This window comes from Pseudonaja textilis, chromosome Z (genome assembly GCF_049901715.1).
Source record: "Pseudonaja textilis isolate UNSWEBS1 chromosome Z, rPseTex1.2, whole genome shotgun sequence".
Classification (NCBI taxonomy): Eukaryota; Metazoa; Chordata; class Lepidosauria; order Squamata; family Elapidae; genus Pseudonaja; species Pseudonaja textilis.
Window position 1 is genome coordinate 93,094,240 of NC_142008.1, and position 17,742 is coordinate 93,111,981.

A 17,742-nucleotide genomic window follows, 5' to 3' on the forward strand; every position below is an offset into this window, starting at 1 on the left:
TGTGTGAGCTGCACTGGCTTCCAGTTTCCTTCTAGGTGGTGATGGCCATCACCTTTAAAGCCCTGTATGGCACGTGGCCAGAGGTCCCTAATGGCACCCATCCTAACAGATTAGATAGGCATATTCTTAGTCCCTTGTTTCAGGCACTGCCATCTGATAAGAACTAGGAAATCTGCCTTTTCTGTGGTAGCCCTTGCCCTACAGAATACTCCGCCCCTGAAGTTCCACAGGTCTCTGTAAAGCCCTGAAGACCCAGCTTTGCCTCCCTCGAGTTGGGATAAAATGTTGACTGCACATTAGAAGACCAGATTGCCATCAGGTTTTGTTCTTGCATTTTTGGCTTTAATGTTATTTTAATTTTTGATTGGGAACTCCTGGAGTTTATTATAAGATAAACATAGCTATATATATCAAATTAATCAATAAATGCTAGTAAGAACAGGTATTTCTTTGAACTATTGCAGTGCTGGAAGACAGCAGATTTCCAATAGCAGACCAAATCAATAGCTCAGGATTTCTTGTGGATTCATGTATTCTCTGAATGTAGCCGTTTCAGATGAATCAGTGTGTGAAAGAGCACAGTTTGCTAGTTGTTTCTCTGCAGCAGCTTGATTGCATTGTGATTTCATTCTGATGATTCCTTGATTTATGATACTTTTTTCTTCTCCTCTGATTATTTATCTGCTGTTTCTACTTTCTGGATGTTTGATGCAAATAAATAATCAAGGAAAAAACTTCTGAATGCTTGCAATTGAGGTGTCAATCCCACTAGATAGCATATACTAGATCACAAAATCAACTCCACAGGAAGACTAAAATTAATTTTATTGAGATTTGACTCTGATAACAGAATTACTCAAGTCTGATTATGCTGTACTTCTTCCTGCTTCTTAAAGGCAAATGAATCATGGCAATGTCTGCTTGAGCCATTTCAAAATGTTTTTTAATTTTTCTGCAACCCCAAAAATGTTTCAGCCCTTTTGCTTATCTGACAGTTATTGCATATTTCTTGTAATCTTTCTTGTTCTCTATATAGGCCCTGCAAAAATACCATGAAACCTTGCTACCGTGGTGCCTTCATTATTTGCTCCGTTTTGTACAACAGCAAAAAAAAAATCATAGCATAAATCATAATCATTGCAGGAAAATTCAGTGTGCTTCCTACTGAAGAATGTTAGAAGTGGAAATATGTAAGATATCAAAACAGAATAGGTGTGGGATTATGCAGGGATGGATCTGATCTGAGAATGATTAAAAAGGCTTTTTTTTAGGGGGGGTATACTACATTCATACTATACTTCTATAATTCTTGCAGCAATGACATTTGTTTTCACATTTTACTATTACAAGCTCTCCTATGCTTCAGTGTGGACACAATTATAAAATGTATTTTAGAGGAGATATCTATTTGCTGTTCAGATATCTGATTAGACCAAAAACAGGGAACCTACAGACTTTAAAATATTGCTGAATTACAACTCCTAACACTATTGCCTATGTTGCCTATTTGCAGTTCATCCCCTCTTCTGTCTTAGTTATTATTTGCCTTTGGAAACCAGAAGTCCTATTTGTTAAAATTGCCATAGGTTTTTGAATTGGCATAGCAATTTATAGAAATGAGTGATAACTTCCTAATAAGTATTTGGAGTAATATGTAGGGTTATAGTGATCATATAGTAAGCGAGGCTAGGTTAAATCAGAAACTCCCAGTGCTTTTCCACAGTCTGATTATTCTGAGGCTCAAAGAGTGCCTGGACACATCCCTATATTTTTCTTGGCAAGTTTTTGGAAAAGGTTTGCTACTGCCTCCTTCCTAGGGCTGGGAGAAAGTGATTGGTCCAAAGTCACCCATTTTAAGGCAGAACTTGAACCCATGCTCTCCTGGCTTCTGGGTAAGGTTAACCACTACACCAAACTGAATTTCAGTCAGAATGAAATTAGTCTAGATTATTAGAAAACAATATGAACCTTTTGAAATAGGAAATGTCCTTGGAAATGTATGTGGGAGTGGATAAATAGTTGCAAGCTGCAAAATTAAATTGGAAATATCTTTATATATTAATAATTAAGTGATTTTATATGTATAAGTTGCACCATTAATCAAGAGACATTAGGGAAAGGACCTAATCTGATGTTGCCTCTTCCATAATTCTAAAAGCTGTACATTGATTACGGGATTATCAGAATTAAAGTCAAACACACCAGGTGATCAAATTAACTATAAAGTGGTTACATAATAAAAAAGGAAACAGTTCTATTGGGATATAATTCTGCTAATATAAATGTATGTTTCTTCTGCTTGCAGCATCACCTAAAGCCAAGAATGCTTTTGAAAAAAAAGTTGCTATATATTTTTTTATCCCTGAGTTTCTTCAACAGACTGGACTTTGGAGGAAGTCACTCTTCCATATTCATCTAATTCTTCAATTATTGTTTTAATGACTCTGGTTTTCTTTATCTCTAAAGATAAAATAAAGAAAAGAAAAGCAAGTATATCAAAAATGCAAATGGAAACATTATTTGCTCAAGAAATTTCATTAATAGGAAAAGAACATTCCTTAGGCTACTAAAAATAGCTGTATCAAAACATAGAAATGTATTTGTCATATATAACATGTTCTGCATTAAACCCAATTGATTTTAATTATTTCTTTTTTTCTTCAAATTGAGTTAATTTCTAGGTTTTGTGCCTGGTTGATGCAGGTTGTCTAGGGACAATAGCTATACATAAGATACTTCAACTTTTTTCCTTCTCGTTTGAAGTAATTAAATAATGAATTCTTTTGTTTAATGTAAGAAACTAGAAACCATGGATTTTAATATATGTTTTCAATTGTGCTAAATGATGCTGGAGAAAAACAGAGGTTTCTGTACAATTTCTGGAAGCTATATTACATAATTTTATAAATTCATTTCCCATTTTGAAAATGAGACACATAATCTACATTTCTTACCTTCTTGGAGAGATAGTTGAAATTGAAGAAGAAATTTTTTCAATTTAAAGAAATTAGAGAAATTTCTTAAAAAATTTAAACGCTTGCCCATTTCCCATGTTACTACAGATATAATTTTGCTATGTCTTTGAATTCTCAAAATAACAAAGAATTTTTGTTTTTAGATTCATACTTGGGAGGCAAATTGTTAAATTTGGGTCAATTACACATTATTCATGTTCATTCAATAACTATGCATTGCCCAAACAATGATAATTATTTATCACATGCTAAATGTACATGGTAAATGGAAGGACAGAAAGAAGGAAGAGAAGTATTTTGCATGCAAATGGTACATTATTCCATTGGTAGAGTATGATATTTGCACATGAGGATGAATAATAGAAAAATGAATCCGTTAACACTGAGTCTTCAGCATGTCATGACTTATTGAGCAGAGAGAGAGAGAGAGACAGACTGTGGATACCTCAGGATTTTGTCTGGGGGAGCCTCTGCCTGACCTTTACTGAAGGGGTTGCCAGTATCAGGTCATTTTCTTTGGCCTCTCTCATCCCAGAGAAAAGAGCACCTTGCTCCTGAGGTTTTAAATTTTTAAATTAATTTTAATGCTGTACACTGCTCAGAGTCACTATGTGTGAGTTGGGCAACTATACAAAGCTATCAAATAAATAAGTCAAACCAGGAAAGAGGGGTTAAAAAGAACTGTCTTAACTCTAGGCCTGGGAGAACAGTCAGACTGTCCCACCAGATCCTCAGGGAAAACATCAGGCTTCCTTGGAACTGGCTGATCTATCCTTCTCTTCCCATGACACAAACAAGCTAATAAACAATCAAAGCATGACAGAGAGACAGACAGTGATGTTCCTCAAAATGAGATTATATCGTTACCATCGTAAGACAAAAAAACCCCAAGCCTAATATGCAGTGCCTATAATGATTGTAATGTAGATCACAAACACTTGAGTTACCCCAGACTTAATGCCATCATGTGGCAAATTGAAATCCTCAAGCTTCTATAGCTTTGAGGATTCTGCAACAGTTCTGCAACAAAATACAGGAGCTCAAACAAATGACAATAGCAGTTTGGAGACAGTACATAAGCTTCAATCCTAACTGTTCTATAGAGCCAGCTTCATCTGCTTATCTGCAGAGCAGAGCCTTTGAAAACCCACAACATCTCAACGGCGACATCTGTTGCCACCTTTCTTCTCTCCTGGAGCCATAGCTAGTGCCAGACCAAAACAGATGGGCACATTTTTGAGAGAGGAACAACCAGTGGTAGTATTCAATTTTTTTTACTACTGGTTCTGTGGGCCTGGCTGGGTGGGCATGGTATGACTTGGTGGGTGTAGCAGGGGAAGGATACTGTAAAATCTCCATTTCTACCCTATTCCAGCGGAAGGATACTGTAAAACCCCCATTCCCACCCCACCCCACTAACCTGCTTTCCAGCTTCGTTCTCCTGTGCAGTGCAATAAAAGAAGACCCAGCCGATCAGTTGGGACTCTGATCAGCTGGGAGTTGGGAGGCAGTGAATAGATGGGCGGGGCCAACCAGAGGTGGTATTTACCAGTTCTCCGAAATACTCAAAATTTCCGCTACCTGTTCTCCAGAACCTGTCAGAACTGGCTGAATACCACCTCTGGGAACAACCCTTCCTCCAGCACCACTCAGGTCTTGCTAACAAAATTACTATGTGTAGGTATTAGCCTGTCCATATAAAATGTTTCAATTTTAAATAGTAATTTTATTAATAATTATAATTGCAACAGTAAAAACATACAAATTGTGGGGGGAAAACAATATGGTGTTATTGTTGGTAATCCTTAATAGACTTTTGTGCCATCAGGTCTGAAATGACAAGGTTTTTATGAACTTGTCTATAAATAAGAGATGAGATATAGGAAGAAGAGATCATTTACTGTATTTTAAGAAAATGGTAAGATCTGTGCTGGATTTCAACAATTTTTAGCACTTTAGGAAAGGTTATAAGGCAGGGATGTCAAACTCAATTTCATTGAGGACCACATCATGGTTGTGTTTGACCTTGGGAGGGCAGGGTGGACATGGCCAGTTTGATGTCATTCATGTTGGGTGGGCATCTGTGGCCCAAGAGAAAACAGGCTCCTGAGCTCTGTTTTTGATCACAATTGCCTCCTGCAACCCTTTGCCAGCGAAAACGAAGTTTGGTGGGGGTTGTACATGGCCTCCCTTAGCTCCAATTTTGGCTGTGATGGCCTCCTGCAGCCCTCTGCCAGTGAAAATTGAGATCTCCAAAATCTCTTTTTGTAGCAGAGGCCCTGCAAGCCAGATCTTTGCTGTTTCCAAGTGGGCAGATCTAAGCACCCCATGGGCCAGATCCAGCCCATGAGCCTTGAGTTTGACACCCCTGCTATAAGGAGTCATTCAGTTTGGAATTCTAGGGGAAAAAATCACATATGTGCTGAGGTAATAGAAGTAGAAAACAAAAACACTGCATTGAATCCAAAACAATCACAATAATTCTATTGAATTCCAAGAATATTTACCTTTATCTTTGGTAGTGGATTCAACATTTCTGGCTTCACTTTTTCTAGTATTGGTCTCTGTGCCAGTCTTTGCGCTTCTGCTATCAGAGCCTGAAGCTCTTAATCCTGAACCTTTTTCAGATCCCAGATTTTGTGATCCCAGATCTTTGCTACTTCTTTGTACAGATTTACTGTAATAAGCAATAATTTGACCATGTTACTTTTAGGGGAATTGTATTGCCAATATTATTAATAGAAACTCTATGCATAGCCAGTAGATGTTTATGAGATCTTCACCATATTAATGTGAACTATAAAATTCTTAACTATAAATTTAATCCCATAGAATGCCATACATTTAATCCCATGTTGTTCAATTGGAATAGTAAATCTGCACTTTTGACAATCTTGAATGGTTTTCATGTATGAAACTATGTGCTTGTATAAAGCAGAAAAATATGACACAGTATCCCACACTCAATCTGTAGTCAGAGTTGTTACACTTATTTAATTTGCTCTTTTATGTTGGTTTGTGAATCAGTTATTCTGTGGATTTTTCTAATCTAGGAATTCTAAACCCATTTGACTAATGCTTCCAAGATTATCACTAATGACAACACTGAATTGTGATATACCCTCTTTTGTCTGATAGTTCCTTCATTCCTTTCCCTGATGCTTCTCCATCAATTAGGTGTCGATAAGTTTCAATCTCATTCTCAAGACCGATCTTGATGTCCAGGAGACACCTGTAATCTGCATTCTGACACTCCATGTCTTCTCTGATTTGTTGTACTTGGTTCTCCACATTGCTAATCGTCCCTTGTATTTGCAAGAGTTGGGCACAATATTGGCCTTCTGTCTCTGCAAGGGTGCTTTCAAGGGATTGCCTCTGAAAGGGAACAGAGATGCAGGGCTTATTTCTGTACAATCAGTCCTTCAACAGTTACGTGCCTAGGTGGGGAGTACCTTTGTACAAATCTATATCAACAAGAAATGTCAGGCTGTTTACACCTAAGCATTTTGAGAAACGTGATTTTTTGGCAATAGGCTGTCATATCCTGAATCAATGCCCTTCACTTCTTAAATTTCAGTAATAATGTAATGTTTATTTGAACTCTTTGTAAAAATTTCAAGCCTGAGCATGATTCACCAGCAAAATAAAGTGGTACAATTCTTTGTATCCTATCCTGTTTTATAAAGCTTTTTCTAAAACCATATGTATGCCAGCATACTGTTTGCATAGATTAGGCTCCATCTCAATCTTGTTGAGTTCATAATCTGAATTGTTGTAACTAGATTGTCATTTTGTTCTTGAAAGTTTAGGAGCATTCTAACTGAACAAGAAGAATCACATTGAATATATATAAAGTGTTACTTTAAAAAGCAACCTGATGGTCCAGTTTGCCTTCCTCATGTGATACCGTCTAAGAAAGGTAACAGGGGTTCTCCAGAAGTTCTCGTCAACATATATCTGATAAGCAATTGGCTGCAGATTTTGGGCATTAAAGTCTCAGCATATCTAGAGTTGAGGTAATAATGCCAGTGTCAAGTGTTTTCTATTCAGTGGAAGCTGGATGGGGCAGTGTAAACCAACCTGCTGCTTGATGTGTGAAACCCAAGGCTAGAGCATCTGCAGCCAATGGGCTCTCCAGCCTCTGTTTGAAGTAATCCAACAAGGAAGAACCCTTCCAGATAATTGGTTCATTGTTGAGCTACTGTTAAATGTTGACATATGTTTCTTCTGCTTTTCCAAAAAGATCTGTCTGCCTGTAAATTTTGGTATCAATTTTCTGCATAATATATAGGGAGTGTTTCCTGGAAATATTCATTTGTTTGATCTTTTTATTCTTTAAATTTGAAAATAAACCAGGAAGAAATTTAAGAGGTGTTATTCCAGAATAACCAGCATCAAACTGCATTGACATCTATATCTTTAAAATCTGTAGATTTCAACACCCAGAATTTCCCTGTGAGCATGCTGGTTGTAAAATTCTGAGAATTGAAGTTCACACAACTTAAAGTTGCCTGTTTTAACTATAGCACATTATAGCTTTCTTCAATTTACCGTCTCCCGAGGTGGATTTCTATTGGTTCTGTCCACCCCTGTAGAACCGGTAGCTCTGAAGAGCAGCAGACATAGAACCAGTTTTATGTCTGCTGATGTTTTTGCCCACCTGCCCACCCAGGCTGTTACCTGATTTTTATTTCCTGATTTTTCAACTTCAGCTGCCGAACGAGGCACAGCTGCAGTTAAAAAAGCAGGAAAATGGGGCTGTTTCAGAGGCTGCTTCTCTGCACACAGCATGCTGATGACAATTTACAGGTCCGCGGCTCGCAGAGTGCAGGAAAGCTCGTAAATCCCGAACTGGTAGTTAACGCTGTCGTATCCCACCCCTGCCGTCTCCACAAGTATTGTAATTCAACACCCATAATTTTCAATTAGCATTAAATTAAGAATCAATCTTTATAATTAGAATGATTTATTTGGTGATAAGGAATGTCCTTACCAAAGAAAGCTGGGTTTTCAGGTCAATCTCCAAACTCTGAAGAGTATGTCTCAGGTCTGCAATTTCTTTTTTGTTAGTAGTGGTTTCTTTGGCACTCACGTTGATTGTCATATTTAATTCTTTACTCTACAGTAATTCAAACATAAGATTACAATTGAAATGACTGAAACAAACACCGAGTCTTTGATTGCATTTTTTCCATAAAATTTGGCAGCTGCCATCAGATGCAGCATCCATGGAGGTGTCAAAACAATATTTGGGGGAACACAGCATTGCAATGGAAACTCACTGTATTATATATATGTAGGGTGAAGTTAATAGTCCCTGGGCAATACTGCTTTAAAACTCCAAATATAAACATAAAAAGAGCATAGATGTTCAAAACTTCTTAAATGGTTGCTGCTGGTAGTAATGCCATCACTGGGCAAAAGAAAGGCAGAAACATCACTCTAGGTGTAGGGACAGTGTAAAATATTAACACATGATAAATAACGGAACAATTAAAAATAATAGCACAGAGTTTTATCTCTCTCCCTGTTGTCTTTCTTTCTTTCTTTCTTTCTTTCTTTCTTTCTTTCTTTCTTTCTTTCTTTCTTTCTTTCTTTCTTTCTTTCTATCTTTCTTTCTCATACACACACACACACACACACACACACACACACACACACAGCACTTAACAGACAAGCATTTTGGAAGCGGCTCCTTTAAATTTCTCCAAGGCTTGAGTGGATTCCCCAACCCCCTCTGTCAGACCGCACTCCTTCTTACTCCAGCACTTTAACTCACAAGGGGAAACTGATACTTGCAGCGTCCATGGGGAATCCTTGGAGAAGTTTTTAAAGGACCTGCTTCCAAAATGCATTTCTTTTATGTTGCAAAAGTGCTCCAAGGCTCGATTCACCCCCACCCCCTCTGTCAGACTGCACTCCTTCTCACTCCAGACACTTTAATTCACATGGGGAAAGTGATACTTGCAGAGTCCATGTCTTTCTTCCTTTTCCCTGGGAAGAAAGAGGATGTGGGGAATGGAAAGCTAGAAAAGTGATTGTATGTGAGTGACCGAGCAACTGGGTTGGGGGTGTGGCCAGCCAGGGATTGCCACCAGTTCGGCGACCCATGCCAAATAACCACTACCAGTTTGCCCAAATAGGTGTGAACTGGTTGAATAGCACCTCTGGTGCTGGTAGAATATTTGGGAAGCTGTCCAAGTTTCTTTCTTTGTAGATTGTGCCCTGATGTACCATCTGTTATAGCAACCTAACTATAGTTTATTGTAGCACTAAAAAACACTGATGGTGTATTATTGTATAGTAAGAATAATAGCTTCTAAAAAGCATGAAAAGGCTTCATTCCTTATAGTGAAATCAGAGCATGAACTAACCTGACATCCAAAGGATGTTATCACTATAAGTAAGTCCCTTCACTCTTGAGGAAGTTGATCTTGGAATTTTTTTAACCTTAAAAAACCCCAGCAACATATTTTTAAAATGGCAACCTTATATTGGACATGGTACTTGGCTTTGTAGATGTCTAGAGACGTTTCTTCTTTGTTCTCACCTTTTCATTGAACCAAGTTTCAGCATCTTTGCGATTCTGTTCTGCTAAAGCTTCATACTCTGTTCTCATCTTGTTCAGAATTGCAGTCAGGTCCACTCCTGGTGCTGCATTTATTTCAACATTTATATCTCCAGCAACTGTGCCTTGCCAATTCTTCATTTCCTAAGTGCAGAAGGCAACGAGAAGGGTAAAAAAAAAGAGAGAGAGAGAGAGAGAATGAGAATGAACCATAATGCTAACTCATTATTTCACTGTACAATTAGTTTGGCTTGATATTTGAAATTTTTGCATGTAAACCAATTGTCTCACTTTGCACATCTTCATAAATATTTCCATGCAAGAGTTGCAGTGGAGAATGCTGTCTAGCAGCCTGCACTGACAACTGTTTAGTCTTTCTTTGATTTTTAAAAAGTAACGTACACAATTAAAACTAGAATTCAGTGAAGCCTCTTTTCTAATTACTACTTCTGAGAGCCAGATAGCTCCTAAATTTAACCATAGTGAATGCCATAAATCACAAATTGCCAAATAAACTATGATTACATTTCCCAGAATTTCTTAGAGTACATCAAGTTCCTGAAGGCTGATTAGATGTGGTTGAGGGATATGAACTGTTTTAGAAAACTGGTTCCCTTACCTCTTCATGGTTCCTTTTGAGGAAAGCCAGCTCTTCAATTAGGCTTTCAATCTGTATTTCCAAGTCACTCTTAGACATACTCAATTCATCCAGGACTTTTTTAAGACCATTGATGTCTGCTTCCACATTCTGGTGGAGGAACAGCTCATTTTCAAATCTTGAAAAAAAAGAAAACAAGAAAGTGCTTTGAAAAGTGCCAACTTGGTAGGCCAAAATATTGCAAACTTGTAACAGAGGCTTGTTAATAGGTGGATTGTTTGGATGTGCTGAGGTCACATCTGGTTTTGCTTGCTTTTATCAGCATTTTCACATTTTGAATTGGCTGATCTTGGGCTGAAGAACCTACTTCATTCTGAAATCATCAGCTGCTAGTCTGGCATTATCTATCTGCAGAATCATGCTGGCATTCCGAATACTTGCTGCGATGATCTGTGTGGAAGGAAGATAGAAAGCATTTTAGCAGGTTTATTGCATTTTATAAAAGTAGATAAACTGATCCGAAAAATCGAATACGTGATATATCTTATATTAATTTTTTGTAGAAAATTGAATTTTAAAGTACTACTGGCTTCCTCGTCTGCTGGATTTGTTGAATTCAATTCATAACACCAATAGCATAGAGAGATTTATAGTCCTCCACAGCTGGGTACAAATTTATTACAGGAATAATTATATTACAGGAATAAAGATAAACAGTCTTCCATTATTTGTTTCTCAAGATGAATCTAGTTTGCTGGAATAGTGTGAATTGCAATCCCAAACATATCTTAACATTACCAGATTGGGAAAGACAGTAAAACTGCATCATTTAGAAAGCCATAAGTTCACTATCTCTGTGTTGGGAATTATACGTTAAACTTTGTATTATGCTAAATATATAATGTAAAAACCTCTGTTGGTATTGATTCTATTAAAATATTACTTCTCATATTTTTTCCTTCATTATGCCAAACTGCTTGTCAGAAAGATTTTTATTTAAATATTCCTGTTGTGGTTGGGTAATGGCTTTGTGCGTTGTTACCCAAAGGAAAACTACTTTTATCCAGCGTTAGGTAATTTATCCAGATTTGGGAAGTATCGACTTAAAGTAAGTTTCAGTCCTCAAACTGCATTTGTGTACAGCTTATTAGGAGGGAAAGTTTGAAATCATCTTTAACAAAATACTTTCTACGAGGAGTAGTTTTCCTTCACAACAGTTAAAAGGTGGCAGATCTATTTTGGCACCAACAAAAAGGGATTTTTGTTGACAACAGGTGAAGCAGAGATTAAAAGTCCCTGCAGACTATGGTTCAATCCCTGCATTAATATTGAGGAAATCAAATATACATTGAAACCTGCCTGTTAGACATTTTTAAAACTATTTTAATTTTATCAGGATACTAACATGAAAATTACATGAAACAAAGCACTGTGATCACCCAAAGTATCTAAATGAAGATAGTTTATGTTTTGTAGATACTGTCTCAGTTGAGAAGTGATCAATAATTATATTTTGAAAAATATTATTGAAACTATATTAAATTAAATTAAATCAATAAAGCAAGATGAAGAAAATGATAAATGAGATGACCAGAGTTTTCTTCTAATTTTCCTTTATATTTGGTCATAATAATTATCCTGTAACATTTCCATTAGCTTATTAAATTTGCATTTGCAATGAAAGATTATTTTATCTGAAATTATTTGGGTTGATAAAGCTCTGTAAAAGAAAGAGTTTGGAAATAAGCTTGCAGTAAAAAAAAAAAAGTTTGTTTCCCTTTCTTCCAGAATATTTCAGAATAAAAAGAGGCCAAATACAATGGACATATAGGAAAATGTAACATTTATACAGTGTGTGACTGCTTTTTTAGAAAACAATAAAATAAATAAAAATACAGTTTTATAATAACTGTGAAATCTTTAAACTGTTAATAAACTAAAAACACAGCAATCCCCTATTATCTAGTATAAAATTGTTCAATTAAAATAATTTCCTAAAATGTATATTTGATCATTGGAATCAGATATGTACAGTAGTGGTTCTCTTAGGTATTTGGAAACATTGACAATCTCAATCAAATATTTGTTATGGTTATAGACTAGCATTAGAAAGATGGGATTAAAAACAATTAGTAATTCTATAACTTAAAAATATGAAATATACAAGACCAAAAGCATTTTTAAAAAGTAAAAAATGTATTAAAAGCAAAAAAAGGAGAAATATAAAAAGGAGTAAAATATTGTCAATCTAATATCTATATACTGTATAATATGTATATCTATATCTTTACTGTCAATCTAATATCTATATATATATAGATATTAGATTGACAATAACAGTTTTGCTGTCTATATATCTGTCTGTCTATCTATCCATCCATCCATCCACCTATCATTTATCTATCCATCTAAGGACTAGGACTGGATTCAGTAGACAATTGGATTCATTTAAATTCTTCTTCTCATATGAAGAAAGCAGCTTTAAAAGTGGCTCATTAAAAATGTGTAACTTGCAAAATAAACCATTATTGTTTTGTTGAAATGGCTGTTATGGTAAAGGTAACTGTGTACTTTCAGTTTATAAATAAGTAAGTGAAAAACTACACAGCTGGTTTGCTACAAATTTATGATAATTAAAAACTTAACAAGATAAGCATAGCCCATAAAGTTATTGGTAGACATTGACATGATCTAAAGTGTTGGTCAAGTAATTTGAAAAAGTTTGGCAGGTTGAAGTAATGCCCATTGTATATGTAACGGAACAAGTATCTTGACCTAAAATCTCAGATTGTCTGATTAAAAAAATACAATTTATTTTGTAGAAATGATTCCAACTCTATAAATGAAAGACAGAGAGGAAAGAGAAGCTTTCCTCCCTCATTTTCATTATTATAGAGTTTGTGAAATTGACTGATAGTTCAAGTTGTGCAACCTATAAAAAAATTTAATTTGGGAAAGGGCTGTTTTTTTATTCATAGGAACTGTTGACTCTTCCATGGGTCTTCATGCCAAGTGATGAAACATGTCATATACTTGCATACGATCTAACACAGGTATGAAAGGGTGGGGCTTGCATTGTGACATTATGACATGTTTCATCATTTTGGTATCATACTGGTTAACAGCAAACATATATATCAGTCTTCTTCTCATAAACTTAGTATTTCCCATGAATCTAATCTGGGCCATTTTCTAATTTTTCTAGGTATTTTCTACTCACTCATAAAACTTGTCATGACTGATTTTGCCTGTTTGTGTAAGTATTTTTATTTCACCTTGTCTCCCACCCTCTGGGTTCAAAGCACTACATTGCAACAGACAAATACGATTGCAGTCATTGGAAAAAGCATCTAGCTACAAAATTATATTGTGCTTTTAGTGAGAATGTATTTATATGAAGAATAACATGCACCACATTTCTTTCTTTCTTTTATTTTTAATCTACATAGCAAGTGTTGAAAAAAATTGAGTGGAATAGGAAGCTGATGCTCTTTTTCTGTGAAGAAGGAGAATTTTGTTAAAAGCTGTCTTTTAGGGGATGGGGCATGGACTAAAATTGAAATTTTGCAGTCTTTGGCTAATTGGTTGGAGAAGAAACTAGTAATTAGTTCATAGTATACCTCTCTATCTCAGCATTCTAAGGTAAGCAGAAATGAAAAAAACATGGACAGCTTAAAAATGGTTCTGAAAAATTTGGGAGGTAGAATTATGCTCTAAATAGCTGTGAAAAGAATGCATGTCCAGTTTTGCTGAAGAAGCTTGGAAAATCTTTCTCCACATTCCCTTTACCATGACAAAACACAATCTGATAACACATTTTTTCCCATTGTGTATCTATCACATTCTAAGTTGCTCTTAGCTTAACCAATGTTAAAAGTAAATTTCTTCCCCCCCAATTCCAACATGCAAAGGTAGGTCAAAATGCATACAAATTGTTATGCTTTATCAAAAATTAGTAATCAAGTGGCTACAGTGAGTAGGAAAAGATGTAACAGAGGCTGTTAGGAGACTGGTAATGGGGACTGCAGATGTCAGGCTGATATAGTTTATTGTCAAGGATGGAGGGGTGACTTTCTAAATCAGAAGTGGAAAAAGCTGAAGTTGCAATGCTAAGAAGTATAGTCAATAAGTACGTAATGCTATGATAAATATTTTCATTACTTCTGGGATAAATAGAGGCTTTTGTAATGGAGGTACCAAGGTAAGTTGTTGATAGATACCTACTCCAATTACACACACACACACACACCAATTTCAACAGAAACAGAATGTTGTGGGATGAAGCTCCCAAATACTGATAAATTCTGGCATGTGGCTCTGCAGATTACATTGTCTGTTTGCTAAACAACCTGAAATGGCAAAACAATTCCCCATTTGATTTTTCAAAATCCATTGAAGAACTGACTTACCTTATTTCGAAGGTCATCAATAGAAGAATTATATTTGCTATCATTGTGGAGTCCTTCATTTTTGTGTGTTGCAGATTTCTGATACCAATTTCTGATTTTTTGCTCAAGATCACCATTTGCCTCTTCCAAAGCATGCACTTTAGCCAGGTAGGAAGCCAAGCGGTCATTTAAATTCTGCATGGTTTCTTTGTCTCCTCCAGCTAGAAGACCAATATCACCACCAGCAGGACTAGAGTTGTAGATATAGAAGCAACTACCAGTGGAACCACCACCACCATTTTTACTCCATCCTGATCTGGAGCCCCAAACTACCCCACTACTAAAGCTTCCTGTGCTGGATCCTCTACCTGACCCATATATACCACAGCTAGAAAGTTTAAGAGGTGTCCCACTATTGCGAGAGGAAGAAGTTTGCCTAGATCCACAGCCAAAGTAAGACATGATGTTCAGTAAGTTTCAAGAAGAGTATGAAAATGAACTAGTGACAACCAAGAAGAACCTGAATCATAAAGAATAATCTCCAAGCTTTTATATGTCAATTTGTAAGGGTGTGGTCTTTCATTGGAATGTCATTTCATACCTACATTGTTTGGCCAATTTATCATTTCAAACCCACTTGACTGATGGCTATTAATAATGAGACCTAATATTCCATCCTGCTGATTTCCCCTTGGGCTATTTGTCATTTCCCCCCACCCGCTTTTTAAGGTGGAGAATGGGTGGATTTGACCAGGCCAAAACTTTCATTAACTTTTCAGCAAGATTGAGTAATTATCTACATCTTAGTCTTTCCATCATTTTAAAAGCTCATTGTTATATACATATTTTTATTTTAGCATTTATGAAATGAAGTCTTTCATAATAGGAGGGTGTACAAGCCTTTTTTGAGGAGAGTGGTTTTTATTTGTTATTTTTTCGCCCTGGGTGTTGGTACAAAAAGCTATGTGACTTGGTTTATTTCTAGAAAAGCATCCTTATGTTATTTTAATGTATTTTTTTCTTGTGTAAAAGCTATTTTACTAATTTCTTTGTTAAATATCAATGGTTTCATTCCCTGCCATTTTTTCTTTCCCTTCCATGTCATTAAAGATCCAGCAGATGAAAGACATTTCAATAGCTAGCTTAATCAAATGGAAAAAATATATATAAAAGTTTTGACTAAAAGCTCACAACTGAAAAAAAGGTCAAGCAAATTAGATTATTTGTATTCAATCAAGTAGTCTTGAAAATACAAATGATCTCTAAAGCAGTGGTTAACTTCTAAGAAGAGCCAGTCACAAGGATCTGACATATATTGGGTATTAAATTTTAGAAAAAATGTAGCCTAATCCTAGAGAAATTAGTTTGCACCAGTCTTTATAATCAGAGGTAAAAAATTATTGAAGAATATTTTCCACTGAGCCGAAGGAAGAATCCAGGCTGGATCATCAAAAGCCTCATAACTCTCCAGACCAAGTTGAAATCTGAGGACAACCCCCCTCCCCCCGGTAACAGTCCCCACTTCTTCACTCAGACTCAGCGAGTTCAGCCTAAAAGGGCTCTAAAATATTGGACTTTATTGAACAATAATTCTATCCCCTGAATTCCTCTCTTCAGTAGCTAGTGAAAAGGTTTGACAGCTGGCCAGCGTGGTTGATTCAGCCACTTTTTGTTTTTTCGTGCCTTTTTCCTTTCGCACCTTTTAATTTTTTTCCCTATTATACTTTGAATTTTTTCATGTGTGTATTGTGTTTTTGCTGTTTTTGGAGTGAATTGGGGACTGTGAGTGCCCCTAGAGCCCATGAGGCTTGTGTGGTTCCGATTCTTCAGACTGTCTTAGACCCTTTTCTCCTGACTTTTGAAAGCTGCGGCAGCTGCGAATCGTATTAGACTGCATATTTTAAGAGTGGCTTTTACAGTCCTTGGAGGCAAGTCCTGCTTTCGACCAGGCTTGCCCAGTTTGGGGGAATTTGGGACCTGGACATTAGGTCTAGTTCACTTGGCAGCCCCCAGAGCACCGTGGCAGCAGCAAGATGCTCCTCTATCAGAGGGTGGGCAAGGGTAACTCAGAGACAAGGATTCGAGTGCCTTTGCCTTTGGCAAATCGAGGATTTGCTTGTTCCATTGGTGGCAGTCCAGGGCCATGGTTCAGGGGTGTTTGTACAAGGAGCCCCAGAGAATTTCCATCACCACCGATGCCAGTCTGTATGGTTGGGGGGCTCACCTAGGAACCCAGGTTACCCCTGGGTGGTGGTCACAGGAGGAGCTCACCAACAGCATAAACTGGCTTAGCTCTCAAGGGTCTAAAGCAGGAGGTCAATGTGGCCACCAAGGCCCACATAAATTGCCAGTGGGGCACTTGCTCCAGATCCCTGATGCAGGAGGTGACTCAATTGTGCCAGTGGGTGGAGAGACACCTGTTATCGATATGAGCGGAGCACGTCTTGGGGTCTCCAATGTGCAGGCAGACTGGTTGAGCAGGGCCATGGTCAACCAGTCGGAGAGGTGCCTGTATCCCAGTCTGTTCTAGGAGATGTCAGAATGGTTCGGCCGACCGATTCTGGACTTATTTGTGTCTCCAGAGAACTTGCAACTCCCGAGGTTTTTTGCAAGGTTTCCAGAACCAGGGGTGAAAGGGGTCAATGCTCTCTGGTGCAGATGGCCACAGGGGCTATTGTATGCTTTCCCACCCCTTCCCCTGATCCCAGGGACATTCAGAAAGGTACAGTTGGAGATGGTGGAGGTTTTGTTGGTCCAAAAGGCCCTGAGGTCCAAAAGGTTGGCAACCCATGCTCTAGAACAGTATTTCTCAGTCTTAGCATCTTTAAGATGTGTAAACTTCAATTCCTTCAACATGTTGGCCTGGAAATTATAGGACTACAGTTTCTAAGATTGAGAAACTCTGCTCTAGAAAGTACTAATTGATCCAAAGAAGAGGATTTGACTCATATATATTTTGTTTCTTTTGACCCACATATACTTTTAAAAGCTTATATAATGTAGATTGCAGCTATTCAAATTATGATAACATTCCATAAAATGCTGTTTAATTATTCAGTAAGATTACTGATATGATATTAATTATAATTTTGCATGACTGGACCACCATAAATTAGAATCCTGGCAGATAGAATTTGAGTAATTAGAGTGATTGCTACCTGATATGCCTTTGTGGTACATTTGATTGGACTCTAATTTTGCTGCTTTATTGAT

The 17,742-nt window shown here is 37.0% G+C and overlaps 1 protein-coding gene across 2 annotated transcripts; it reads right to left on the reverse strand.

The window, feature by feature from the left end:
• Positions 1-382: 382 nt before the first annotated feature.
• LOC113450733 (keratin, type I cytoskeletal 12-like) lies at positions 383-15,096 on the reverse strand. 2 transcript variants are annotated; one of them, XM_087918415.1, is made up of 8 exons: positions 14,551-15,095; positions 10,509-10,591; positions 10,163-10,319; positions 9,526-9,687; positions 7,969-8,094; positions 6,097-6,350; positions 5,483-5,652; positions 383-2,460 (listed from the first exon to the last, which is right to left on the reverse strand). In XM_087918415.1, exons 1-8 carry the CDS (start codon positions 14,989-14,991, stop codon positions 2,357-2,359), a joined length of 1,497 nt encoding a protein of 498 aa, XP_087774541.1. In that variant the 5' UTR covers positions 14,992-15,095; the 3' UTR covers positions 383-2,356. The 2 variants fall into 2 exon arrangements, with proteins under 2 accessions (XP_087774541.1, XP_087774542.1); XM_087918416.1 differs by lacking the exon at positions 383-2,460 and adding an exon at positions 5,244-5,373 and having other exon boundaries at positions 14,551-15,096.
• Positions 15,097-17,742: the final 2,646 nt, after the last annotated feature.

What these genes read in the sequence shown, in the direction of transcription:
- LOC113450733 (XM_087918415.1), bottom strand. Translation starts at nt 14,991, where the DNA reads ATGTCTTACTTTGGCTGTGGATCTAGGCAAACTTCTTCCTCTCGCAAT. An exon ending in AAACTTGGTTCAATGAAAAG is followed by an intron (nt 8,095 to 9,525) that starts GTGAGAACAAAG and finishes GAATTACTGTAG; the next exon opens with AGTAAAGAATTAAATATGAC. An exon ending in ATCCACTACCAAAGATAAAG is followed by an intron (nt 2,461 to 5,482) that starts GTAAATATTCTT and finishes TTTTATCTTTAG; the next exon opens with AGATAAAGAAAACCAGAGTC.